This window comes from Lissotriton vulgaris, chromosome 11 (genome assembly GCF_964263255.1).
Source record: "Lissotriton vulgaris chromosome 11, aLisVul1.2, whole genome shotgun sequence".
Classification (NCBI taxonomy): domain Eukaryota; kingdom Metazoa; phylum Chordata; class Amphibia; order Caudata; family Salamandridae; genus Lissotriton; species Lissotriton vulgaris.
Window position 1 is genome coordinate 384,150,432 of NC_141699.1, and position 25,394 is coordinate 384,175,825.

Consider the following 25,394-nt stretch of genomic DNA (forward strand, 5'->3'; position numbering starts at 1 on the left):
TATCCTCTAGTTGCTCCTTGTCTCAGTAACTGCAAATGTTTAGTTATAGGTTATCGAAGAGGTCTGTGTGGATAGGCTGCCTTTTTCACTTATCACCAACTGTGTGATTATGGGAGATGAAGAATGCATGCTACACCTTTAGATTTGTCATTGGGTTGTGGTGCATCTGACAGAGGCCTCACGTTCCTGATTGTACTCACACTGTTGTGAGGTGTTGAGGTTGGGTCGGATTGTCTTTCCTCATAACATGCAACTGGGAGGTCCATCCAATGATCCACAAAGACTGGCATGTGATGATGCTCCCACAGTGTCTATTTGTGGCGTTAAGATAGGTGGTGTTTTTTGTGAGCTCCAACTGGCGTGGTTCAGACATTCACACATTCTACTTTACATCACACAAGTATTGGGCTTCCAGACACCGTCTATGTCTGCATGGATATTTTGTGCATTGTATATATAGAACAGTGTATGCCATAACCAGCTAACTTTTCTTCACCACCTTCAGCTGTTTCATTCCCTAGAGTTCTGTTCTGTGTGTGTTCTCACTGGTTTTGTGGGGATGGTGCTATGATTAGCTTTTTTGACCTATTGAAGCATTCTCAGTTCCTTGATTGTTCCCTGTTCCAGAGCTGTGTTCCTAAGATACCACTCAAGAGGACTACGGGCACATACAGACCTTTGTGTTCATTGTATTTATCTGTAGAGCTTGGTGCTGGAGAGAGAGAGTTGGAAGTAAGGTAAATGAGGAGGACTGCTAATTGCAATACATTTTTTTCTTGGAGAGCTCAGGCCTGTGGAGACACAGGAACGTCATCATCAGGGTAAGGTTGAGGCCTTGACAGTCTCCTGCCACCGAATGACGTGACCTAGGCTGACACAACTCTATGCATTACTTGGGCCATCTAATGTTGTCTTCTGGTGAGGGCCCTTGTTGTCTAGACCTGGGGAGGGCTGAGCTCGGATGAAGGGATGTGGAAGCACTGGCATCATGTATGAGGAGATGCAGGTTGTAAAGCTCTGAGGGTTCACTTCAGGATTTCATGTTAATTAACAAGAACAATAAACAAGATACAACACAATTCTGGCTCAATGGCATGCATCTCTATGGCTTTAAACCCCAATTTAACTGAATGCTAAGTCATTTGGATTCACTGTGGACAGTAACCAATTCCTCAAAGATTCTGCCGAAATAAGGAAAGTCTGGTACCAGCTCTCCCTTCTTAAGATAGTCAAACTATTTCTCAAGAAAGCAACTCCAGAACTGCTGTTTAAGCCCTGAACCCGCATCTGTTTGGTGGTAATGCCCTACTCCACGGTCTCCAAGATGCGCTCAGTGGCACCTTTAGCGGCATCCTACACGCATTCTACAGCACATCTCCTCCTGGACCTGGGGAAATATAATCACATCTCCTACTTCATGATGGAACTCCATTAGCTCCCCTTGCTGGCCCAAACGGATGTATGACGTTACAACTCATACTTTTACCACGCATACCTTTACAACGCGGTATTTACAATGAATACCGTTACAACGCATAGCGCTTAGAGGTGCTCGATAGTGGTAAGTATAATTTTCTATTCCAACTCCAGTCCCAGTGGACACTAGAGAAGGTGTTGGATAGAAAATTAAACGTATTCCCTATCCTAGAGCGCCCCCCAGCGCAATGCGTTGGAATGGTATGCGTGGTAATGCCTGCGTTGTAATGGTAGTGCGTTGTAAAAACTTTGTTGTAAACGTTGCATACCGCCCAAACTATCCTCAAAATCAGCTGTATCATTTATAAAGCCTGACAAGCACTTATTTTTACCTTGTAGAGAAGCTCGCCATCTCTGGTGGTTCTAGGCACACCCACAGCCGGGACACCATCAGACTGTATACTGAGAAGTGTAAAATAGGAAAAAAGCTAGACAACTGGCTTTTTCCATCTATGCACACAGGATCTCTGGACCAACATTCCCCTATCTACCAGGACCACCCCAATGTTGCTTCAATCTAGGAAACAGTTTAAATCTCACCTGTTCAAAGCACACTACATCACCCACCCAGATTCCTCTCCTTTTATTCTTTGGCCTTAAGTTTATCTTTGACCATGTACTCCGCTGCCTTTTGGCTAGGTTCGTGCAATAGAAACACCATATACGTACATTGCTCAATGCCTTGGCTGTGTGAAAGGGCCAGTTTGGGGGGTATCTTACGGATAGTTAAGCATTGATGCTTGGTTTCCATGGCATTAGCAGACGGTGGTGAAGAGCATTCAGATATATCTGGCCGATGATGCTGAAGGTCAAAGTTCCTGAAGGGCAAGCCACTGTGGGGGAGTGGGAGAGAGTAGACAGGTAGGAGTAAATGCTGCAGGAAAACAGATCACATCTATTTTTGTCGCATTCACCACGAGTGAGCAGATGGTGCACTGCTGTGAGGTGGGGTGAAGGTTGCGATCGATGAGGTGTGGGCCTTATTAACACGTAGATGATAAGAGAATCCGTAAGCGAAGAGGATGTCACTGAGAGAGATGGTGTACAGGCTGAAATGAGAACGACCCAGGACTGGGTCTTGGGGGACACTGATGTGTAAAGGAGTTGAACCGCCCTCTCCCCTCCCCCTCCTCTGTCCATTAATGTTAGATGGTCCCACGCGCAGCGTCCACGCGCTACGTACACGCCGAAGGTGCGCCAAAGGTAAGCCCGTCTACGCCCGTCCGCGCCTGGACCGCGCCCAACGCCATACCCCCTGCCCCTCGCGCTGCCCAGCCCCCCCGCGTCACCTACGATGCCGCCACCCTCCTAGCCCTTAACCCCGGTCGCACCCCCACCTGCGTCCAAGCCGCTCCTGGACGCACCCATGGACCGTTCTCCTGCTTCTCCTGCAAATTTACTTGCACCGACAACATCTCCGCTACGACCACACCACAGATTCCCGACCCCAACCACCTAGAATGCATCCTTCTCAACACCCGCTCGGTCCACAGGCACGCCATTGACCTCTGGAACCTACTAGACACCATCTCTCCTGACGTCGCCTTCCTAACGGAAACATGGATGAACGCTTCCTCCGCCCCTGACATCGCCATCGCTATCCCTGATGACTATAAGATCACACGCAAGGACCGCACCGACCATACAGGAGGTGGAATCGCTATCGTCCATAAGAAAACAATCCGCATCTCAACCAGCTCTGATGCCAACCTCGCCAACTCCGAACACCTTCACTTCCAGATCCACATCGACCCCAAGACCACTCTCAGAGGCACCCTCCTCTACAGACCACCAGGACCACGCGCAAAATTCAGTGAAGACATCACGGACTTCATCACCCCACACGCGCTCCCCTCCAAAGACTACATCCTACTGGGAGACCTCAACTTCCACTTTGAAAAGATCAACGACCGCAACACCGCCACCCTCTTAGACAACCTCGCAAACCTCGAACTTAAACAACTGGTCACTTCCCCCACCCACATCGCAGGTCACACTCTCGACCCCATCTTCACCTCCAGCAACCATGTCTCCTTCAGCCACACTACAGATCTCCTCTGGACTGACCACAGCTGCGTTCACTTCACCTACAACAAGCCGAAACCCATCATCCACCTCCAACCAACTCTACAAAGAAACTGGAACAAAATCACCACAGAGCAGATTTCCACATCACTCCTCCACACCTCCCCAGCCCCCTCTTCTAACGCCAACGAAGCCGCCTCCAACCTCACCCTTTGGTTATCCAACACCGCCGACACCTTGCACCACTGAAAAAACGTCAACACAAACTTGGCATCAAGAAGGCCTCATGGTTCAACAACGACCTCAAGAAATCCAAGAAACTGTGCCGCTCCCTTGAAAAGGCCTGGAAAAAAGACCCATCCACCAGCAACAAGGACGCCTTCAAAAGCGCCATCCGTACTCACCACCAACTGATCCGAAAAGCCAAGAAAACAGCATTCAAAGATCGACTTGACAACAACGCCCACAACAGCAAGGAACTTTTCAACATCGTCAAGGAATTCTCCAACCCCTCGGCCAATTCCAACGACATCACCCCCTCTCAAACCCTCTGCGATTCCCTAGCCTCTTTTTTCCACAACAAGATTGCTGACATCCACAACAGCTTTGACAACCAACCCGGAAGCCAACCCACCCTACCATCAGCTGACATCCACAACAGCTCTGACAACCAACCCGGAAGCCAACCCACCTTACCATCAGCTGACCATCCTCCCCCCGGTAACACCCTTAACGCCTGGAACCCAATCTCCACTGAGGACACCATCCGCCTGATGAATTCCATCCACTCTGGATCCCCCACAGACCCATGCCCCCACCACATCTTCAACAAAGCAGACTCCGTCATAGCTCCGCACCTCCGGGACGTCATCAACTGCTCCTTCAACTCCGCTACCTTCCCAGAAGATTGGAAACACGCTGAACTCACCGCCCTTCTGAAAAAACCAACAGCAGACCCCACCGAACTCAAAAACTACCGCCCCATCTCGCTCCTTCCATTCCCGGCCAAAGTCATCGAGAAAGCTGTCAACAACCAGCTCGCCGCCTTCCTCGAAGCCAACAAACTACTCGACCCCTCACAATCTGGCTTCCGAGCCAAACACAGCACTGAGACCGCCCTCATCGCAGCAACAGACGACATTCGTACTCTACTGGACAATGGAGACACAGTCGCCCTCATCCTCCTCGACCTCTCTGCAGCCTTCGACACAGTCTGCCACAGCACCCTCTTACAACGCCTCAGAAACATCGGAATCCAAGGAAAGGCACTGGAATGGATCACCTCGTTCCTCACCGGAAGAACCCAGAGAGTCCGCCTCCCACCATTCAAGTCCGAGGCCTCTGCAATCATCTGCGGCGTACCACAAGGATCATCACTCAGTCCCACCCTCTTCAACGTATACATGAGCCCCCTCGCGGCCATCGCCCGCCAACACAACCTCAACATCATCTCTTACGCGGATGACACTCAACTGATCCTATCTCTCACCAAGGACCCCAGCACCGCTAAAACTAACCTACACGAAGGAATGAAGGAAGTCGCCGAATGGATGAAACAAAGCCGTCTGAAACTGAATTCAGACAAGACGGAAGTCCTCATCTTAGGTAAGTCCCCCTCTGCATGGGACGACTCCTGGTGGCCGGAAGCCCTCGGAAATGCACCCATCCCGACAGACCACGCACGGAACCTTGGCGTCATCCTGGATTCTTCACTCTCTATGAACAGACAAGTCAGCGCCGTATCCTCTTCCTGCTTCAACATTCTTCGCATGCTCAGAAAAACATTTCGCTGGATCCCCTCCGAAACAAGGAAAACAGTCACCCACGCCCTAGTCACGAGCCGACTGGACTACGGAAACACCCTCTACGCAGGTACCACCGCTAAACTCCAGAAGAAACTACAGCGAATCCAAAACGCCTCAGCCAGGCTCATATTAGACATCCCACGCAACGAACACATCTCTGGTCACCTTAAAGACCTCCACTGGCTACCCGTCAATAAGAGGATCACTTTCCGACTGCTTACCCACGCACACAAATCACTCTACGACATCGGACCAGACTGCCTCAACTCTCGACTGTCCTTCTACACCCCCTCCCGCTAACTTCGCTCTTCCAGCCAAGCCTTCGCCACTGTACCTCGCATCAACAAGTCCAGCATGGGAGGCAGATCCTTCTCATACCTGGCTGCCAAAACATGGAACTCACTCCCTGCTTACCTTCGCCTCACCCAGAATCACCTAGCGTTCAGAAAGCAGCTTAAGACGTGGATATTTGACAAATAATCCACCTCCCCTTCCTAAGCGCCTTGAAACCCTCTGGGTATGTAGTGCGCTATATAAATGTTGACTTGACTTGACTTGACTTGAGGAGTTGAAGAGATGGCGAGTGAACATTCATAAGAAAAAGACGAGACCCATAAGAGGGCTGAGTCCAGGGCTGGCCTTAGGCATGTGCAAGCTGTGCACCTGCACAGGACCACCAAACCCCAGGGGCCACCAAGCCAATATATATCCTTAATATAATAATCCTCTGAGGATGGATACATATTTGCGTGGCGGCCCCTGGCAGGGATTTGGTGGCCTCCGGCTCTGTTCCACTTCCAAATACCCTGACCCCCCCCTCTTCACTGGCCTCCACGCTCTGCCCCACCTGGACCCCCTCTTTCGGGGCCCCCTACCTATGCTTCCTGCCCAGGGCCACCATGAGCCTAGAGCCGCCCCTGGGCTGAGTCAGTGACACCAAGGGTTACAACGGCTTAGAGTAGCATAGTGTGATTGACTGGTGAACACTGTACTAGAGGCGAAGGTTAATGGAGATTTGAAACACTTTGTGTCAGTGCCCAAGTCCAAGGAATGGTTAAGAGTGATAGAAGAGTGACGTAAGGCTGGACAAGACACTAGACATAAAGGCTGGTGGTTTAATGCCTTGGATCTTGAAGAGCTCGAATGTCGCACTTGATGGGTTGCAGATGTAAGAAAGGAGTGAACTATTTGGGAAATACGGGAGGAAGGGTGGAGAGCTGTTCGAAGTGAATGGTTGAATGGAGGAGGTGAATTTTGATAACCCTAGCAGAGGTGTTTATGGAGGCTGTTATTTTAGATGAACACTCCCTCATTTAGGGGTCATGAAAGCAGTGTCAGGAACAAAACAATAAACAAGAATTAGTTCTACCTTTATATTTTCTTTACATTTCATTACCTGCCTTTCCCCTAGCCCTTCACAGGTGGCAAGGTGCATAAGGAGGGACATGAGGTCACCCTGGGTTGTCAGTGTCACTGAGGACAAAAAGTGCACAATGTCACGTCTGCTATCATTTTATTCATTTGAAACCTTTGCTTTTCTGTGTATAAATTAGAATGCTGTTGTGTTGCATCTTTGAGTAGGTAGCGGGGGCACTTCGCCTATTCCCGCCCGCACTGTTCTCCCAAGACTGCAGGTGTAGTTTATTCAAATGAAGCTATTACTGGAGTTCAAAGGTTTTTGGAGATACTTTCTAATGCAGGACTGGTAAAATGTAATGGGTGGCCATTGAGAAATCCTTGGATGCTTTGGAGGCCCTTATGCTTTTGAGTATACATTCAGAGTACAGAGCGCCACAGATTTTTTTTAAAAGCGAACTTCTCCAATGGCCACTGCCTGGGCTAATGTCCCCTATGGGTGGCACATTTGCAAGGCCACAAGCATTTGCTTGTCAACCTTGACATGCAGAGCCTTTATCTCAGCTCGCCCGGTGTCATGTGATTGACAGTGCCCCAGCCCAATCAGCTATGGAGAATTACAACCCTGCCATATTTTCAGTTCCCTGTGAATCCCTTCTGCCCTCTAGCTGTATTGGGGAATGAGGTGAGGCTGGGAGTGACACACGTTCACACTTCCGCCTCCTGATTCATGTATGGCTTAAAAGCCACAATACCGTTAGCTAAAGTTCTAGCAATTTCCGGCGGCCATTGTAGTGCCAGGAGATGCACGGACTGCACTTCATCTGCCCCCCAAAGAGCGAACCCCCCTCTTTGCGCCTCCCGCCTCCGCCCAATCCCCGTTTAATTCCCGCCACGGCTGAACAAATTCTGAATGGAGGCGGGGATTGGAGGCCATCACTGAAAGGATGCAGAGGGTTCGGGATGAGCGCCCTAGTGGCCTGGGGGTTGTGGCTGGCGGGGGGCAGCGAGGCTGCCTGGTACAATGGGCTGAGGAAGGGGGGCATACACACAAAGTCAGTGGAAGGGAGTGGGGGCTTTTCTAATACCAACCGGGGAAAAATAAATGGAGATGAGGGGGATGAACAAATTAGCTTTAATGGTCTCGGCGCCATTACAGAAATAACCGCGGAATTGGATGTGCCCGTGAGGGGGGCACGGGTGGGGCGGGGGTGCGAGCCAAGGCAATCAGGGCGCCGTAAACTGAACCGGAGAGGAGGGAAGCTACGGAACACAGGGAGGGGTAGGAAGGAGGCGAAGGGTACGGGAGAGCGGCTAATGGGCGAGGGAACAGTCTATGTGGATAGAGGACAAGTCAACATAGGAATGGTCGACAAATGGTGGAGGGCGCAGAACAGAAGGAAGAGAGAAAGACCCTTGGCACTGGATTTGATGGCCAAGGGCTGAAAGAAAGAAGTGGGGGACTTACCAAGTTGGCGTATGCAGGTGACATCATGGCGCGTGGCATCACAACCCATGACCTCAGAGGAAGTGACATCAGCTCTTAAGACCTCATGAGTTTGTTTAGCAGGTTTATCGTTAATACATTTGAGCACATTACAATATTTAACAAATGTGATTTTGCATGGGGGTTGTGCCAAAAACGTGACGAAACCCCGACGCAACATCTAGGCCTCAACTTATATATTAAGTCTTTAAAACTCTCGAACAAATGATTGGCAACAAGGAGAAACCTAGTTGTTAATCTGTTCTGCTTACTTGGTTGCAAAGTCTGCCTTTTAAAATATCTAATGGGGTTAAGGCATCTGCTGCACAGATCTTGGTGTTCCCAATAAATTTCAGGGAATAAAAATAATGGTAAGATAACTCTCGGGGTTACCTCATTTGATGGAGAGACCTGTGTCTTGTCTAGTCCCAGTTTTGAATCAACGTAGGGCAGCGGCGGCTGGTCCATGGGGGCGTTTGGGCGCCGCCCCCCCTGTTTTCTCGCCGTGCGAGAAGGCAAACAAAGGTAGTTATTACCAATGATAATAACTACCATTTGTTTCTGCCTTGCCTTCGCGCACGGCGAGAAGAGAAAGCAGAAGTTTGGTTCCTGTGTGGGCGGTGTTACGCGAGGGCAGGGGGGAGCGGCTTGCCCACTGTTGGTAATACTGTCTGTTTGGGCTGCCTGAGAGGCTACCCAAACATACAGTATTTACAGTGTAGGCAAGCCGCTCCCCCCTGCCCTCGCGTAACCCCTCCCACTCTCCCTGCTCTCTGTATGCTGCTGTGCTGCAGCATACAGAGAGAAATGACGTCAGTAGGGGGCAGCCGGCCGAACCTATCACAGCGCTGTGCTGTGGTGGAGGGGAGGGGAGGGAGGCTGCCTGCAGCCTTCCTGCTGCGTCACGACGAGTCGAGCACCATGGAAATTTCAAACAGGACGGCGCCGCGGGAGTCAGGACTTGAAGGCGGGAAGCGGAGCCTAAGGTAAGTTAACTGTTTCGGCCTGGTTGATTTATAAATTATATGTACAAGAGAATTTTAAAGTGTTTTGTGCACGATTGAATTATAGATTTTGTTTAGTTAATTAGAGAGGGCGTTATTAAAGGTGTGTTTCCGTTTTACCGTCCCTCCGGGCAGACCACTATCACGATGCCTGGAGTGCGCAAATAAAAAGAAGGAACAATCCTGCGTTTTGTGTGACATTGTCTTTACTTCTTCCCGGTGATGGAGGTGTGGGGCTCGAGATGTACAAGAAGTGCCTAAAATGTTTAACTTGGAAGTTTCAGTTACAAGTAATTTAACGGGGGGCGGGGTTCTGATCACTTATTCACCTGCCGAACCTCCGTGAACAAGCAGGGCCTGAAATGTCCCTTTTAATACCCCGGTTTGTATTTTCGGCTTGATAGCAGCACAAAGGACCCTATGAAATGCAAGCTGCAGAGACCACATTCCATGTCCGCTGGAGCGCCCACGGCAGCGCCAGGGTTGATTGTACACTGATTGCTCTATTTGTGCCACTCGTGTTTCCTCGGGGCACCAAAACACACAGGTGTTGAGGGAATACTATCAGGGATCGTGCATGGACCTAGGTGACAGTTACAATTTATTCGTACTCAAACTAATGATATCGGAAGAATGAGTTTGTCCTGCATGGATTCGAACAGGTTACCAGCTAATTACACTCACATTTTAGCAGCGAATATTTAACTTACTGAGCTACTATGACTGCATAGATGGTTTAAATTAATTTGTAATACGGTTGTTGTGGGTTTCCTATAGTGCTACTTGACTCATGCATGCAGCTTAAATAACAGAAAACAGTGTTATGTCAGCTTTAACTCACAACAAATAAGATGCTTTTGTTTAGCTAGTTTTCTGAATGACATTGAACAGCTTTTGTATGCTTAAATAAATGAATATATGTTTGTCAAAGGACGACACCGATTTAGAATAAGGATCGTTGTTCTCTTGAGCAGTGCATCTCCCAGATACATCACTGCCATTGTACTTACTATTACAAGTGTTTGGACGGAAGCTCCTCAGTTTAGAAAACTATGCTTATCCTATCTACGTCAGGCTGTGAATAGTTGCTGAATTCTTGTCATAGCCGCTCCATAGTATTGCATATAACTGTGGCCTAAAAAGAATTCGCAATGTGTCAATTATCTGCCTGGCTGAGAATAGACCCATATACTGAAGCAGTCCAAAAGAAAGAAAAGCATTTATGTAGCAAAGCTCAATGCAGAATTCAATAAACTATTACCAGATTATCTGGAGGATTTATTTGAATGAATATGAAGGTTACGTCTTCAATATGTTCTTTATAAATGATATTAACCCCCCCCCCAATTATTTTACGCCCTACCACTTTCAAATGTCACCAGCCGCCACTGACGTAGGGGGTTAATATATCTCATATAAAGCACACCGTGTAATATGCAGATGACAGATTTGCATTTTATGTAGTCAGGTAAATGGGTCACTGCTTTTAACAAAGAGATCCTCTTGTTACTTTCAGTTCATAAATTGTAATCAGCCTAATAGAGCTCAGTGAGCTAAGATGGGCATCTGACTCCTACACCATGTAACCCTCGCTGTTTTAACACAGCCTGTACACTAATTTACACACACATGATTTATTGTCAATGTATAAAGTGTACATGTGGTGTAAAGTGTAAAGACAGCCTACATTGCGATGAGTAGCGCTAGAAAAGATATCAAACAAAATAGTGGTATTTAAATTGTTATTTGAGTAAATATTGGAACAGACCAACACATCTGACATTCTTACAGTGCATGCGTATCTCTTATTTACAGGGACTAAAAAAGTCAAAAGCATATCTCTCATAAGTATAAGTGAAATAACGACAAGCTGTGTGCCTTTGTTTCCCCTCTATTGCACATGCACCTAGTTCTGAGGCTCCACATAGCTGCCAACGAGGAGTTTTAAACAAAAGGAGGCCTGATGCCCCTTTAAATTCAGCTTTTGTTTTGGGCCCAACTGGTTTTTAAAATAACAAAGCCCCCTTGCCATCTGAAACGAAAGCAAACATTCAGGACCTGCTATATGTGTACCAGTGTCTGAAAATTACACCAGGACAAGTTCAGTATTTTTCAGCGGGCCCAATTTCTTGGCAGGGTGGACTGCGTCCACCCTGTGATAAGAGTAGGTAGATGGCAACAAACCTGCGTGCACACCGCCTTGAACCCTGGCTGAAAGGAACCAAGGTGTGGAATAGAATGAACAAAATTAATGTAAAATTTTGGATTTATAGTTCAACCGAAACTGTCAAACTTTATTTATAGAATGACCGTTCAAACTAATACACTTACCACACGTTTTTGGCCCAACCACCTCTGCCTGTCTCATCCACTCTCCCACGCATAGCCATTGACACCCTCACGTAGACACCACATTAATTTCAAGCAGCATGAAGGGCTCCAACCACAAATCTTTTTGGATGAAGTTCAGTGCTGTAGATATGTGTAATCTGAGTACAATGGAAGGGGTCTCTTTATCCGTCAAAGCCATCAACAGCAACTCAGTGTCTGAAGGGTTGTGCACACTTCTAGATGCCTCGTCTTGTAGGACTAGGTTCGGTTCTTCTGTATTAATCTGGAGTACCGTCTCCAATTCTGGAAGCCTTGCCTCAAAGATCATGCTCACTTGGATTGACGGCACCGGGGGAATTGTCTCCACATCGGTATGCCTTATATGGGACATTGTGCACACATCCGTAGATCATTTGACATACTTAGTCAAATTCTGCAGGAGACAGATTGTGCAGATCTTAAGTACACTAATGTGTCCACTGCTAGAGGCCACATTAGGAGTTTTATCTTTATCTCTGGAGATCGTCAATAGAGTTATGTGGCCAGTACAGGAGGCCGTGTTCAGTACTGACCACATCTAGAGTATTGAGTAGAGTTCTGGCAGACACGTGTGCCGTACTGAGTCCACTGAGAATTATTTTCAGTTCTGGAGGACATTCATAGGAAGTACAGTTCTGGAGTACCCATCTGGAATATCTAACCCAATTGTAGAGCTCCAACTAGATATTGTATACAGGGTATTGTGCCAAGTTTCAGATGCTATTTATATGTAAGCCGCATCTCCTGAACTTTAAGGTGTCTTGGTGAAATTACAAAGGTGACCCAGTGGGGTTTTATAAACCACAAATCCTATTTAGAATCGAACTGTGCGAATCGGGGATGTATTGAGATTGAAGTACGAGTTTCGCAACCCTAAATGACACAGTGTAATTTTGGAGTAGGAGTTGGCAATCCGGGGATCTCAGGAGAAAAATGGTAAAACTTTATTTTACCAAGGAACTGAAGTACCCTGTACATGCAGAAGACAAACTCACTAAATGTGTTAAATAGCGTCCGAAACAGGTGGATAACCAGTACTGAGTAGGACTATGTAGGGCCTGTGTGTCTGGAGTATCAAAAACTGGGCTCAAGGGATCCACCTAGCGCAGTCCACCTGCCCTCAAATTTTATTTTAGGTTCATTCTCATAACTAGAATCAGTCACTTCCTGGGGGTGGAAGAGGGGCAAGCACGGGATTTGGAGAAATGTTCTTATGGGGGATGTTGTAATTATTGGACTTTATTTAAAATTGATGCATTAATTAAAATTACGTTCCATGCAATTAATGTGTTGAAATTGCATCACAGCCCTTAGCAACCTTCCTATCCTATGTGTCATTCGTACCTGGGTAACTAAGCTACCTCTAGTACTGCTTATGTATCCTATGGGATGTATGACGATACATCGCAAACCAAGACAACGAGTGCCTTTACAACGCGGTTTTTAGTTCGCATGTACCGTCACAATGCATGTTTTTAAAATGGATAGCATTAGTTCGCATTTCATTTGAAATGCATACTAAATGCCTTTACAACGGACCCCAATTCCCCGCATGTATTTACAATGCAAAATAACCCCTAAACACTAATACAGTATCCTAAATAACACACACTCCACAGCACTACCCTACAGTACGAAACAGTAGACTATCCTACATTACAACCCCCCTAACCTAAAACATTACTATACACTACGACCTCCTGACACTAACCTAAGCCCTAAACCCTAAAACACTACCATACACCACGACCCCTGACACTACCCTAAACCCTAAGCCCTAAGCCCTACACCCTAAAACACTACTATACACTACGACACTACAACACTACCCTAAACCACTACCCAAACTAATCCCACCCCAGGCACAATCACCCTTACTTCTCTTTCCTCGTGGTTTCTCTCCAGCGTCGCCGTCTCTGCTCCCGGTTCCAGCATTGCTGTCTCTGTGCCGGCGCCATTACATCACATGCGTTTTAAAAGTGCATGCAATGTAATAGTACGCGTCTCAATGTGTACGCGTGGTAACGTCGCTTGCGTTGTAATGCATGCGACGTAAAGCCATGTGTAGTGTTGCCGGCGTTGTAATGGGTGTTCACCATCCTATGTGTCATCCGTACCTGGGTAACCCAGCTACCTCTAGTACTGCTTATCTATCCTATGTGTCATTCGTACCTGGGTAACCCAGCTACCTCTACTACTACTTATCAATCCTATGTGTCATTCGTACCTGGGTAACCCAGCTACCTCTAGTACTGCTTATCTATCCTATGTGTCATTCGTACCTGGGTAACCCAGCTACCTCTAGTACTACTTATCTATCCTATGTGTCATCCGTACCTGGGTAACCCAGCTACCTCTAGTACTGTTTATCTATCCTATGTGTCATTCGTACCTGGGTAACCCAGCTACCTCTACTACTACTTATCTATCCTATGTGTCATTCGTACCTGGGTAACCCAGCTACCTCTAGTACTACTTATCTATCCTATGTGTCATTCGTACCTGGGTAACCCAGCTACCTCCACCACAGTTTGTCTATACTATGCACCCATACCTGGGCAATCTCAGTTACCTCTACCACGGCTTTTCCATGCTACGTGTCATTCATAGCTGGGCAGTCTCAGCTACCTCCACCACAGTTTGTCTATCCTATACACCCATACCTGGGCAGTCCCAGTTACCTCTAGTATGGCTTGTCTATGCTATGGCTAACCCCAGCTACTGCTTGTACTGCTTGTCTGTCCTATGTGTCAATGGTACATGGGTCATCCAAGCTACCTATAGCGCCTCTATCTTGTGTACCTAGGCAATCTTAGCTACCTCTAGCACTGTTTGTGTATCCTATGCAATATCCATACCTGGGTATCCCAGTTACCTCTAGCATGGCTTGTATATTGGATATGTCAATCACACCTGGGTAGACCCAGCCACGTCTAGCACTTCTTGTCTGTCCCATATGTCAATCACACCTAGGTAGTCCCAGCTACGTCTAGCACTTGTTGTCTGTCCCATATGTCAATCACACCTGGGTAGACCCAGCTACGTCTAGCACTTCTTGTCTGTCCCATATGTTAATCACACCTAGGTAGTCCCAGCTACGTCTAGCACTTCTTATCTGTCCTATGTGTCAATCGTACCTGGGTTATCCCAGCTACTTGTAGCACTGCTTGCCTATCCTATGTGTCAATCGTCCCCGGGTAAGCCCTCCTATCTCTAGCATTGCTTGTCTAACCTATGCATCATTCATATGTATCAGTTGTATTTCTTTGTAATCACAGCTATCTCCAGCAGTGCTCATATATGTTATGCTTACGCACCGAGGTAATCTTAGCTATGTGTAGCATGTCCACTGTATCTTATGCGCTGGCTACCTGGGAGGTTTTACCTAGCTCTTCCTCTGCTTGTGTATCCTATGCCTCCCCTATGTCTTGGTAAACCCAGATATCTTTACTATTGCTTGTCTGTCCTGTCTGTTGTTCTTCTCAGGGTAAAGTCAGCTTCCTGTAGCATTTCTTGTCTATCCTATGTGGCATTGATGCCTGGACAATCCCAATTAACTGTTACATTGCTTGTCTATCCTGCCTGTTGTTCTTACCTGGGTAATGTCAGCTTCCTGTAACACTGCTTGTCTATTCTTTGTGGCATTTATGCCTGGGTAATCTCAAATAACTGCTACATAGCTTGCCTATTTTATGCACCAGACACACCTGGGTAGCTATGCCCAGCACATCTGGTATATCCAAGCTGTCTTCTCTGTACGTGGGCAAGAAGCTATGCCTGGCACTGCATTTGTACCATAGGTTTCATCAATACATGGTGAATCTCAGCTATCTCTAATGTTATCTGTTTCATACAATGTATCCTCCGTGTCCAGCAGCCTCTGCTACACTCAGATGTGACTGTTAATCAAATCTACGCTAACACTAGTCTTTATCTTTGCCATTTTTCATAGGTCATGGGGGTTTGAACCAGCTGGGAGGGGCCTTTGTGAATGGACGCCCCCTTCCAGAAGTGGTCCGGCAGCGTATAGTGGACCTGGCACACCAGGGTGTGCGGCCGTGCGACATCTCGCGCCAACTTCGAGTCAGCCACGGCTGTGTCAGCAAAATACTGGGCAGGTAAGAGACGAGTACTAGACCATAGTTAGGTGTACCAGAACCCTACCAAAATACTCCCTCAGAGTGTCAAAAAGTATTAGAAAAGTATCAAAACTCTGGGGGAACTGCTAAAGGATTTATAACACGAGTTAGGTGTTAGGAGACTCACTAGATACTTCTAAGAGATTATAATAGCTGCTAAGAAAGGAGTAGAGAACTAACAAAGTCTTAAAAGCAGGGCCGGACTGGCACTGAGGCTTTCATGACAAGTGGGGCGATAATTACTGATGTGTATGGTAACTCCTGTACACAACTATATTAGTTATGATTTTTGCTCTTTTATTACACCTCTTTTATTACACCTGGTATGCACGAATCCCTCGTTACATTTGTGGAGGTCAAATTGCCTGGATTTAAAGGTAGAAAAATGGCAAACAGTTACTGGGACATGAGGATTTTGGTGTGGTAAGCATGCTAAGCTGCAGTTCATGAGTAAACTCGTAAAAAGCAAAAATATTACATCCAATAAATTGCGCCGTACCTCAGTGTCAGATTTTATTGATGTAAGAATTATTGCATCAAAAACCAGGCCACCGGCAATGACGGCCTTAGCAGTCTGGCTGGACTGGCTAAATGAGCTACAGGGAAAACTCTTGGTAGTTTGTAGACCAATGGACTCCTTTCAGTGCTATGTAGACTGAGCTTTTCCCAGTTCATGCAACAAAAAATGTAGCCCTTCAACAGCACATTATTTTTAACTCGACATATATATGAACTGTTGTGTTAGAGAAATAATGCGAAATCCTGAAGATTTGGAGTAATACATGTTAGACTTATCTGTTAAACTTTCAGCTCTTTGCCGTTACATATAAGACATTGCGTGTACAATTAATAACTTGTCCTGCTTAAAAAAAATATCGTGGGGGGAATTATCACAAGATCTCCTTGAAATGGCCAGGCATTTGTGCTGCGCTTATTCGGTGTAGCAAATTTTTGATATTAAAATGTGTTCTATGTCTACATTTAGCTCACAATCAAGACCTGCTTAGTACCACTGCTACAAGAATACTAAGCAATTACACTACTGCTTAACAAATACTAGCGCTGGGGAGATACTTCTATTTGTTTACACAATTGCTAAGAGAGTGCTATGAGATTGGAGAGGTGATGGTCAATCTTTTCCTAGGAGACTAATACATGATAGTTAGTAAACCACTGGGACTATTAAAAAACACTAATAAACTGTGGTGATATTATTGAAAGGCTGACAAAATAATATTTACAGGTAACATTAAGGGTATGAAAGGAAATGCTGAAAATACCCAGTTATGCTACTAAGAGTCTCTGAGAGAAATTGTATTGGGGAGGCTCTTTGACACTCATATCAAATGATTGGTGCCCCAAACCAGAGTACTCCCTAAAGTGCAGCCTTACAAAGACTTGCATGCCTTAAATGCTGTAGTGACTCTTTCTTTCACATCTGATGTTCCACTTGAGTTTCCGAGGGCATTCAAACCTATCCTGCCCATGGAGGGTTCTGTACTGAGTATGATACTCTTTTCTCTATTGGAGTAGGTACTACGAGACTGGAAGTATACGGCCAGGCGTGATTGGTGGTTCCAAGCCAAAGGTGGCAACCCCTAAAGTTGTGGAGAAGATTGGGGACTACAAACGGCAGAATCCAACCATGTTTGCGTGGGAGATCCGAGACCGACTGCTGGCGGAAGGGGTCTGCGATAATGACACTGTGCCCAGCGTCAGCTCAATCAACAGGTCAGAGATAGAGACAGTGGTGCCCAAATCTAATTATCAACCCATTACACCAAATGAAGCACATATGAGGCATGCATGACCTTTGGAAATGCAGGTACTTCACTCACAGCACAGGCAAGCTCAGTTATCAAGCCCTCAAGACAAGTGCAAACAGATCAACCACTCATTGTGCAAACCATCATTGACAACACATTAATGTCATATGTACAATCGGCTCAAAGCCTCAAACATGTGAAAACAGAGATCAACCATCTTGTAATGCAAATATGAAGACCAACTTATGACGGCACTCATGACATATGCAGACACGTCAATCTCTCATAGCATAAGTAAACATAGACAAAAGTCTCAGCATGTTAAAAAACATAAGCAATCACCCCCTGGTAAATGCAAACACAGATCAACTCAACCAGGCATTATGACATAACATAAAGCAACTTCTCAAAGCCTTAGATACACAGAGGCCAACACCACATTGCACATGAAATACAGGTCAAATCTTCACAGTAGATTCAAAGAGATATAAAACATTAATTGTGTGTACAAACCATAATAATAATTTTTCTTAATGCATGCAATTAGAGAGTTCAACTTTCTTGATATGTAACAATTAATATTCCTTTTCCTCTTGTATTTTTGACCTTAGGATAATTCGCACAAAGGTGCAACAGCCCTTTAACCTGCCGATGGACAACTGCGTGGGCTCCAAGGGTCTCAGTCCTGGTCACAATCTGAGTAAGTGACTCACGCAGCAGTGGGTTTCAGATAGGTCATGATATTGGGTCTTGTTCCAGGGCCCATAAATGTTTTCCACTATGGAGGGTGGGTCTGGCGATAGGCTCTGAGAATGTGTAACCTGTGGCCTAGTGGTGAGCAGCCATCAACCTCCTCTGTGTTCCTTTTCTGACTTCATCCGTGGGTACTTACCCCACACTCACAGTGTGACCTCAGCCCAACTGTCTTCGTTTGCTTATTCCAAAAGACTTGCATGACTTTAAATCTGAACTAAGGTTCTGAGCCAATGGTAAACGCACACTGGCTATAACTCCCAGTGTCTTGTTTATAATAAACACCCAGATATAGAACATGTTTTTGCCCAGCAGAGTTAACATTAGCTTTGGGTGTCTTATTCTTCAGAGGTTTTGATAAACGTTCACTTGTTCCCCGTAAAGCAACTTCTCAAAAAGCTCTACGTGGTTATGAGAAAGATTCTCTGGGTTTCTGTAGACCAAATTCTCCATGTGCTTCTAAAACCTTTAGAAGAGTACTTGTCCCCCCTGGAAGGAGTTTCATCATGTTCTCTGAGAGAGCTTCAATGTTACCCCTTAGACAGAATACCTCCCTATGCTCATAGCGGCTGTGGCAAGAAGCTTGCTGTACCCTGTGTAGAGAATTCCTACACATGATCTAACCTAACTCTTGATCTCAAAATGGACCAGTGATCCAGCTCTCAGACAAATGGATTCTCAATTTTTTAAAATGTGGGTCATGTCTCTATGAAATTCTCTTCCAATTAATATTGGCATTATTTAAGGGGATCGTTTTAGAAAGAAATTATAAATATGTGCTTATCTTCCTTTTACTATGTTAATCGCTAATTGTTTTTATGTTGCTTAGTTTGGATAAACTGTATTTATTTTATTGTTATGTTATTTAGCACTCACTTGCCTTGGTCAAGTGGGCACCATTCAATGAGGTGAAATAAAAAATAAATGCTGAATATAGTTTCTTTTCTTCGAAGTTCCTAGCTCTGCAGTTACCCCGCCCGAGTCCCCGCAGTCTGACTCGCTGGGATCCACCTACTCGATCAACGGGCTTCTTGGGATTGTCCCCTCATCTGGTGACGGCAAACGCAAAATGGACGACAGTGAGTTTTTGGTCTTAATATGAGTTTGTTATTAATGGTTGCTTCACAGCAGTTTTACCTTTTCACTCTATGATTCTTCAAGGATCCCAGGCGGCTTTATTGGTAAATATGTGGTAGAGTCAGCTGCTTGTCCTGCTCAATACTGGCAATTCTATAGGATGAAGAGATAAGTCAGTAAAGCCCTCTATGCACAGCTTTGGGTACATTCAAATAATGCTCTAAGCATCTTCCTTACTATAAATACTTTGGTGTCGTAGGGTCAGAGAGCAAGTATCGTGCTGGCCAAATATATGAAACTCTACCTTGGGTCGGAAGCAGAGATGAGCGCGCTATACGTCACACTGGTCACCTGGAGTGAGAAGGCAAGAAGTTGTTTGTTAAATATCACAGATCACCTAATTGTATAGGGCATGGATACGACGTGTGCAACATTGCACCAAAGACTTCAGGTTTGACTTTGGCTTAGTGGAAGGTCCAATATTTCATGTGTCACCTGGGATCAGGGTGCAGCAAGAGTCCACATTTCCTTGAAAGCCTGCCATGGTCTTCCTTGGGGACAGACCTCACCTTCTCCTAGGAAAGAGGCCCTGTTCTTACTGGGGCTTTAACCCTGCCTTGCCATGGATGAATGCTGTGTCAGAAGGAACGCAAGTCCTACCCCTTGTCACCAACCTCTCTCCCCACGATCCTTACTCCTTCTCATAATGTTTTAATCCCAAAGCAACAACTAGTATATTTGGCATTTTTTGCAGGTGACCAGGACAGCTGCCGACTCAGCCTCGACTCGCAGGGTAGCAGCGGAGTCTCCCGGAAACACCTACGAACAGACGCCTTCAGCCAGCACCACCTTGAAGCCATGGAATGTCCCTTCGAGAGGCAACACTATCCAGAAGCCTACGCTTCACCCAGCCATGCTAAAGGGGAGCAGGTGAGTGGGGGCTGCAAGACAGTCTAGAAGAGATGTAAACAGACAAGTCAGCAAGTAGCGGTACATTTTTACTTTGTCTGATTTAAGGTATTTTTATAGTGCATATATGTATGGCTTTATGGGGCAGTTGAGTGTGGTACACAGCATAGTTGGATGATTAACAGGACAAGCATAGTACATAGCAAGGTCGTGAGTGTAATAGCATAGTGCAGTATAAGACATGGGGGATAGGCTGTGTCTAGCACAGAACGTAAATTAACAGAGTGAGGCGTAACATATGGCACAGTCGCTATACTTAGCACAACAGAAAACATGGAGGACGAGGGTGTCGATAGCACTGACGTTTAAGTAACATAAGCCAAAAAAATGTTGCAACCCTAACACCAAACTCAAGGAAAGACATGGTGGAAGAGGTTATAGTAAACCCAGAAGGATTCTTAATTGAGTGATTCCCAGTACGCGGCACACTCTTACGATAAAGATCAGTATAGATCATGGAGCATAGACAATGTTTGTTAAAAGGGTAGAAGGATAGAAAGAGTAGGTAGGAGTAGGCATTGGTATTGTTATGTTATATCGATTTGTTTAGCACACTAATCACACACGAGGGTGTACCAGACTGTACAAAATCACAGGTGTGAGGCAGTGATTGAGGGAATAGGTGGGGCTGAGTGTCTTTCTTCATTGGATAGTGTTGTAAGTGACAATAGACAGGTAAGAAGTGTGTGTCTCCATCCACTTCGGATTAAACTAGTAGCTAGTGTATCCGAGTGCAACTCAGGTTCAGGGCGGCTGGATCCATGCCAGTTTTCAGGATATCGATATATGAGAAACCTACCTAAATGTAATTGGAACTTTTTGAAACAGTCTATGGTTATTCTGAAAATCCAACCCGTATCTGACCTTCCCGGACAAACCCTGGCCATGCCCTGCTTGGAGGGCGTAGGCCATGATCTTAAAGAGGAAACGCAACATGTGATAAACTGTCTGTGACTTCTTGCTCATGTGATGGCTGGGGGAAAGCTACAAGACAACAATGAAGTCTTTGGATTGTGTTTAACAAATGTAATACACAGCCCAATGTGAGAGAACTAGAACTAGTATTCTGTTTTGATATGAGTGTTTGGGTTTTAAACACTGGTGGATAATGGACTAAAGCTCTGTGTTACAGAAATACATTTGCCCAGAATCTGATTTTGCTGATGAAAGCTGAGATAGAGATATATAATGATGCAGTGATATTTCTCGTCAAGGATGATGCATTGGGGAGCGGTACGTAGTGTGATCGGAGAGAATGTGGAGTTCGATCTGGACTAACACTATGTAACTGAAAGCAAGAAAGTATTTTATTTTAGGAGCATGTGGTCATAGTCCTTTACTGGTAATAGGAACAAAGAGACACATATTTCTTTTATCAATCATTTGGAGGGCATCATCAGTCAAAGAGGTGGATGTTGCTTTTGTGATGCACCTGTGGAGCAACTTTGCCGGATAAGACTGAAGAATGTGGTGTCAATCGATGAATGCTTGACGTGGGATTGGTATAGCTCTTAGCAGTATTGTTCCTAGGAAGGAGATGTGCGTGGCCTGTTAGTAGTTGGAAACTTGACTGGTGTGAAGGTGGGTGTCTTCTTGAAGGGTAGTATCTAAACATTTTTCAGTGTGCAGTGTAATGCCCGTTTCATGAATAAAGAGCAGTAAATAAAGAAGAGGCCAATTTATGTGTTCTATTGATGGAACTAGAGCTGTAGAAAGCCATATCAAGACACCTTGGGATATACAATGGACACTTGGGTAATCTTCGGGAAGCACAAGTCCTTCAAGAGAATGCTTTATACATTCATGGAGAGTTACGGTATCTAAAGGAAAGTCTAGACCATCTAAGAAAAAGCTTCAGCGATGCAAGAGGAAGCTAATATCTGAGAGAATGCTGGGACTAACTATGGCGAAGTCTAAACCTTGCAAGGAAGTCTTTTTAGCTATTAAGAAAAATTCTCAATTCATCCAAAGTATCCTCAAGTCATCAACGCAAGAAGTTTTTTGAGCCATACAGTACGAAACTCAAGCAGTCCAAAATGAAGTGTGAGGCATTCAAAGAAAAAATGAGCAAGTCGTGGGGGAAGCTCAACCCACTCAATGGAAGTAAAATCATGCTTATTTGATCAGAAAAGTGTATCGTTCAAGGTCTGAAGCTGGGTTTCCACCCACTTTAAAGTCATTAACCTGGTGGATGAGCAGCTGATAGGAAGCAAAGATAGCAGAAGCCTTTTACATATCTCTATGTTCCCTTTTAACCCTTTTGAGGAAACTCCAGTGCATGCATCTTCATTCTGCAAATTATATACCATATGTGTTTTACAAAATATCTAATTGCTTTGATTTTTTTCTTTATTTCCAGAGTTTGTATCCACTACCTCTACTCAACAGTGCAATGGATGATGGGAAATCGACTCTAACTCCTTCCAGCACCCCCCTTGGACGAAACCTGTCCGCGCACCAGGCCTATGCAGCTGTATCAGGTATGATGCTGCGGTGTGGGTCTGCCACAAAACTGGCTAAATATGTTGAATGTTGGCCAATTGAGTAGCACCTATCACACCTATATTGTTCCTCCCAATCACGTTGCTTGTAGGAAGTTGCAAGCAGAAGGAAGTGTGAAACTACACATTCTTCTAGGGACTCTGGATATTGGGTTCATAGTGGAAATTCAAGACTCTAGTTTTATTGGCTCTACGTTGGTAGGTGTGTGTATGAGCTGTCGAGACCTAACACATGATAAAAGGTCTGATAGTCGGTACCATATAGAGCGTAACCCAAATTGTTAAAACCAATCAATGTCAAGATCCAGTGAGGAGTATTACTCTTAAAAGCAGTGGGTATTTGCTATAAACATAGACTTTAGAGCAGTTATAGTAGATATCCTAGGGGTAACTCAGAGGTCTCCAGCTGGTGCAGTGCTCAGGATGTCACTTTTCTCTAGTGTCTAGGGATTTCAGTGTTTACTCAGTAGTTCACTGGTTATTGGCCACCATTAATGACTGGTGTACCAGGGCATAGGGCACAGTTAAGCAGCTCATTCGGGTTTTGACTCGCCAAGGGATGGAGTAGTCAAGATGTCAAGACTTGTTTTAGAAGTTGATGACAGTTTGGATCACACCGGCACAGGATGTAAACTAACAACCCTCAGTAAAAGACTCTGCCCAGTCAGGGTTATAACTTTAACAAAGAAAGGGTCTTTATTTGCAACCAGATATGTGGGTGAGTAAAAATGATCAAATCAGAAGGCCCTAGCAGTTAGTCAAAATGTTTTATAGACTTACATAGTAAGATTGTATAGTCACAGTAACATTGAAGACTATGGATAACCTTTTACTGCAGGCTGGAGATTGTTAGTACTGTACAATCTCTGGAAAGATGTGCATCTCAGATATTTTACTGTACTCTTGTTTGCTAAATGAGTGTAGGTGGGGGGAGCTTCTTCTTTGACTTAGTTTTGCAGTGGCCCTTGGTGTAAGGAGGCGAGCTCAGTGTCTTTGAACCATAGCTTCTGTTATATTACACAAAACACAAGAACTCAAACATAAACTGGGATCCCCAACCAACAAAAAGGTGGATTTCTGCTTGGCAAGGAGAAAGTATCCCAGAGTCAAAATACCTACTTCTTGGTAAAGGGCCTTTGGCTCAGTGACAAAGGGCGTGACTCACTGTTGCTGGAGACCAGTTTCTGTTCCAACTACTTTAAGATCAGTTTTTCAGGGGTGCCACTGATACAAGGAAATAAAATCATATCCACAAGGAGCATGCTGAGGTAAATCAAATGCATTGGCCTTTATTGCAGAGGTATTGCAGATGCCAATATTCAGTGGTGGCAGACTTCAGGATATCATAGCCCAGTACTGGTATGACCTCTTATCTTCTAAGTTAAACAGCTATAGCCCCCCTCACAATCCTATGCTTCATTCTAACCTGTACAAAACTGCAATAGAAAAGTCCTGCCCCCAGTTATATGTCTTCTGTTTGCTTGTTTGCAGAACCTCTTCAGATCTGACAATAAATACAAAGAACTAGTTCTGGTGGGCCAGCTCTGATTTCGTTTTGAGTGCACAGGAGTGAACTAGGGTCAATCGTATGATAGAATACAAACTTTGACCTCAAACAATGTTTCTGTAACATAGCATAATAAAGCAAAGATTGTAATTTCTCATCAAATGAACAAGCTATGTTAACGTTTGGGGCAGCATTTGCAAAGTCTCTGAAATCCTCGTAACCGTAATCTCTATCTTACTCGGCTTTGCGTTTCACTAGGCAGTCAAGTAGACAGTGTTACAATAGTGAGCTACCATGTAGAGAAGAGTGATATTGGCTCTTTGGATTTAATGATGGACGACAGATTCTTGAAGTGTAACACTACTTTACAAATAGTCTTTGCAAAACATAGCAAGAGCCAATACGCAGACAAAGCTGAAATTGCTGATAGGGATGTGTAGATCTGGTCGTGATTTTGAGAAGAAGAGAACGTTTTGGAGTAAAAAGACTTTTGCATTTTCTTCAATTTATTTGTATCGCTGTATTGCTCGCTCAGTGTTACATGAGAGCCTCCGTTGGCGCTTTATTGTGGTTTGTGATTAGAGGAGGACAAAATGCGCAAGTATAAAAAAAATCTAATTGTATTTGGGATTTTCTGGTGCGTCAGGGATGCCTCGGGTCTTTGTTACATTGTGGTCATGGATAGGGGATACCCACTTCCGTAACACGCATGAAACTTACAATCTAGTGGCCAAAGTCCAGATATTCTTGTGCCCCAGGTCTCCCTTATGTCTCTGGCACCTGGCAGTTAGTGTTACAGGCTCCATGGCTATGATTAAGATGTTCATGAGGAAGAGTGTACCTTGCATTTCAATATGGGGGTGGGGGAATGGGGAGGCAGTCACAGTTTGCTATCAGTGGATCTGTCGCAATGGTTACTGATTGCTAGACTTCGAGTCAACATGGGCATGGTCGCTGGAAAGACTTTCCGCACACAGCATATTCCGACTGATACTGGGCCATTGGTCAAAGTACCTCGCAGTCCGACCTATTTAGGGCAGTTTTTCCTTGTTTGAAAGCACCTGCCAATGCCTGGAGGTCCTGAGCAGGAAAACAAAGAAATGACTCCCATGCTGTAAACGAAAACGCACCTCATCTCAGGACCATTTGCTTTTTTTTTT

The 25,394-nt window shown here is 45.3% G+C and overlaps 1 protein-coding gene across 1 annotated transcript in view; it reads left to right on the forward strand.

Moving 5' to 3' along the window:
• PAX8 (paired box 8) overlaps positions 1-25,394 on the forward strand; it is a 127,431-nt gene that overhangs the window by 59,803 nt on the left and 42,234 nt on the right. The window contains exons 4-9 of the mRNA XM_086943386.1: positions 15,475-15,640; positions 17,195-17,392; positions 18,039-18,127; positions 19,134-19,259; positions 20,012-20,187; positions 22,586-22,706. Of these exons, the coding sequence (XP_086799512.1) occupies positions 15,475-15,640; positions 17,195-17,392; positions 18,039-18,127; positions 19,134-19,259; positions 20,012-20,187; positions 22,586-22,706 (876 nt within the window). The remainder of the gene's footprint in view (positions 1-15,474; positions 15,641-17,194; positions 17,393-18,038; positions 18,128-19,133; positions 19,260-20,011; positions 20,188-22,585; positions 22,707-25,394) is intronic.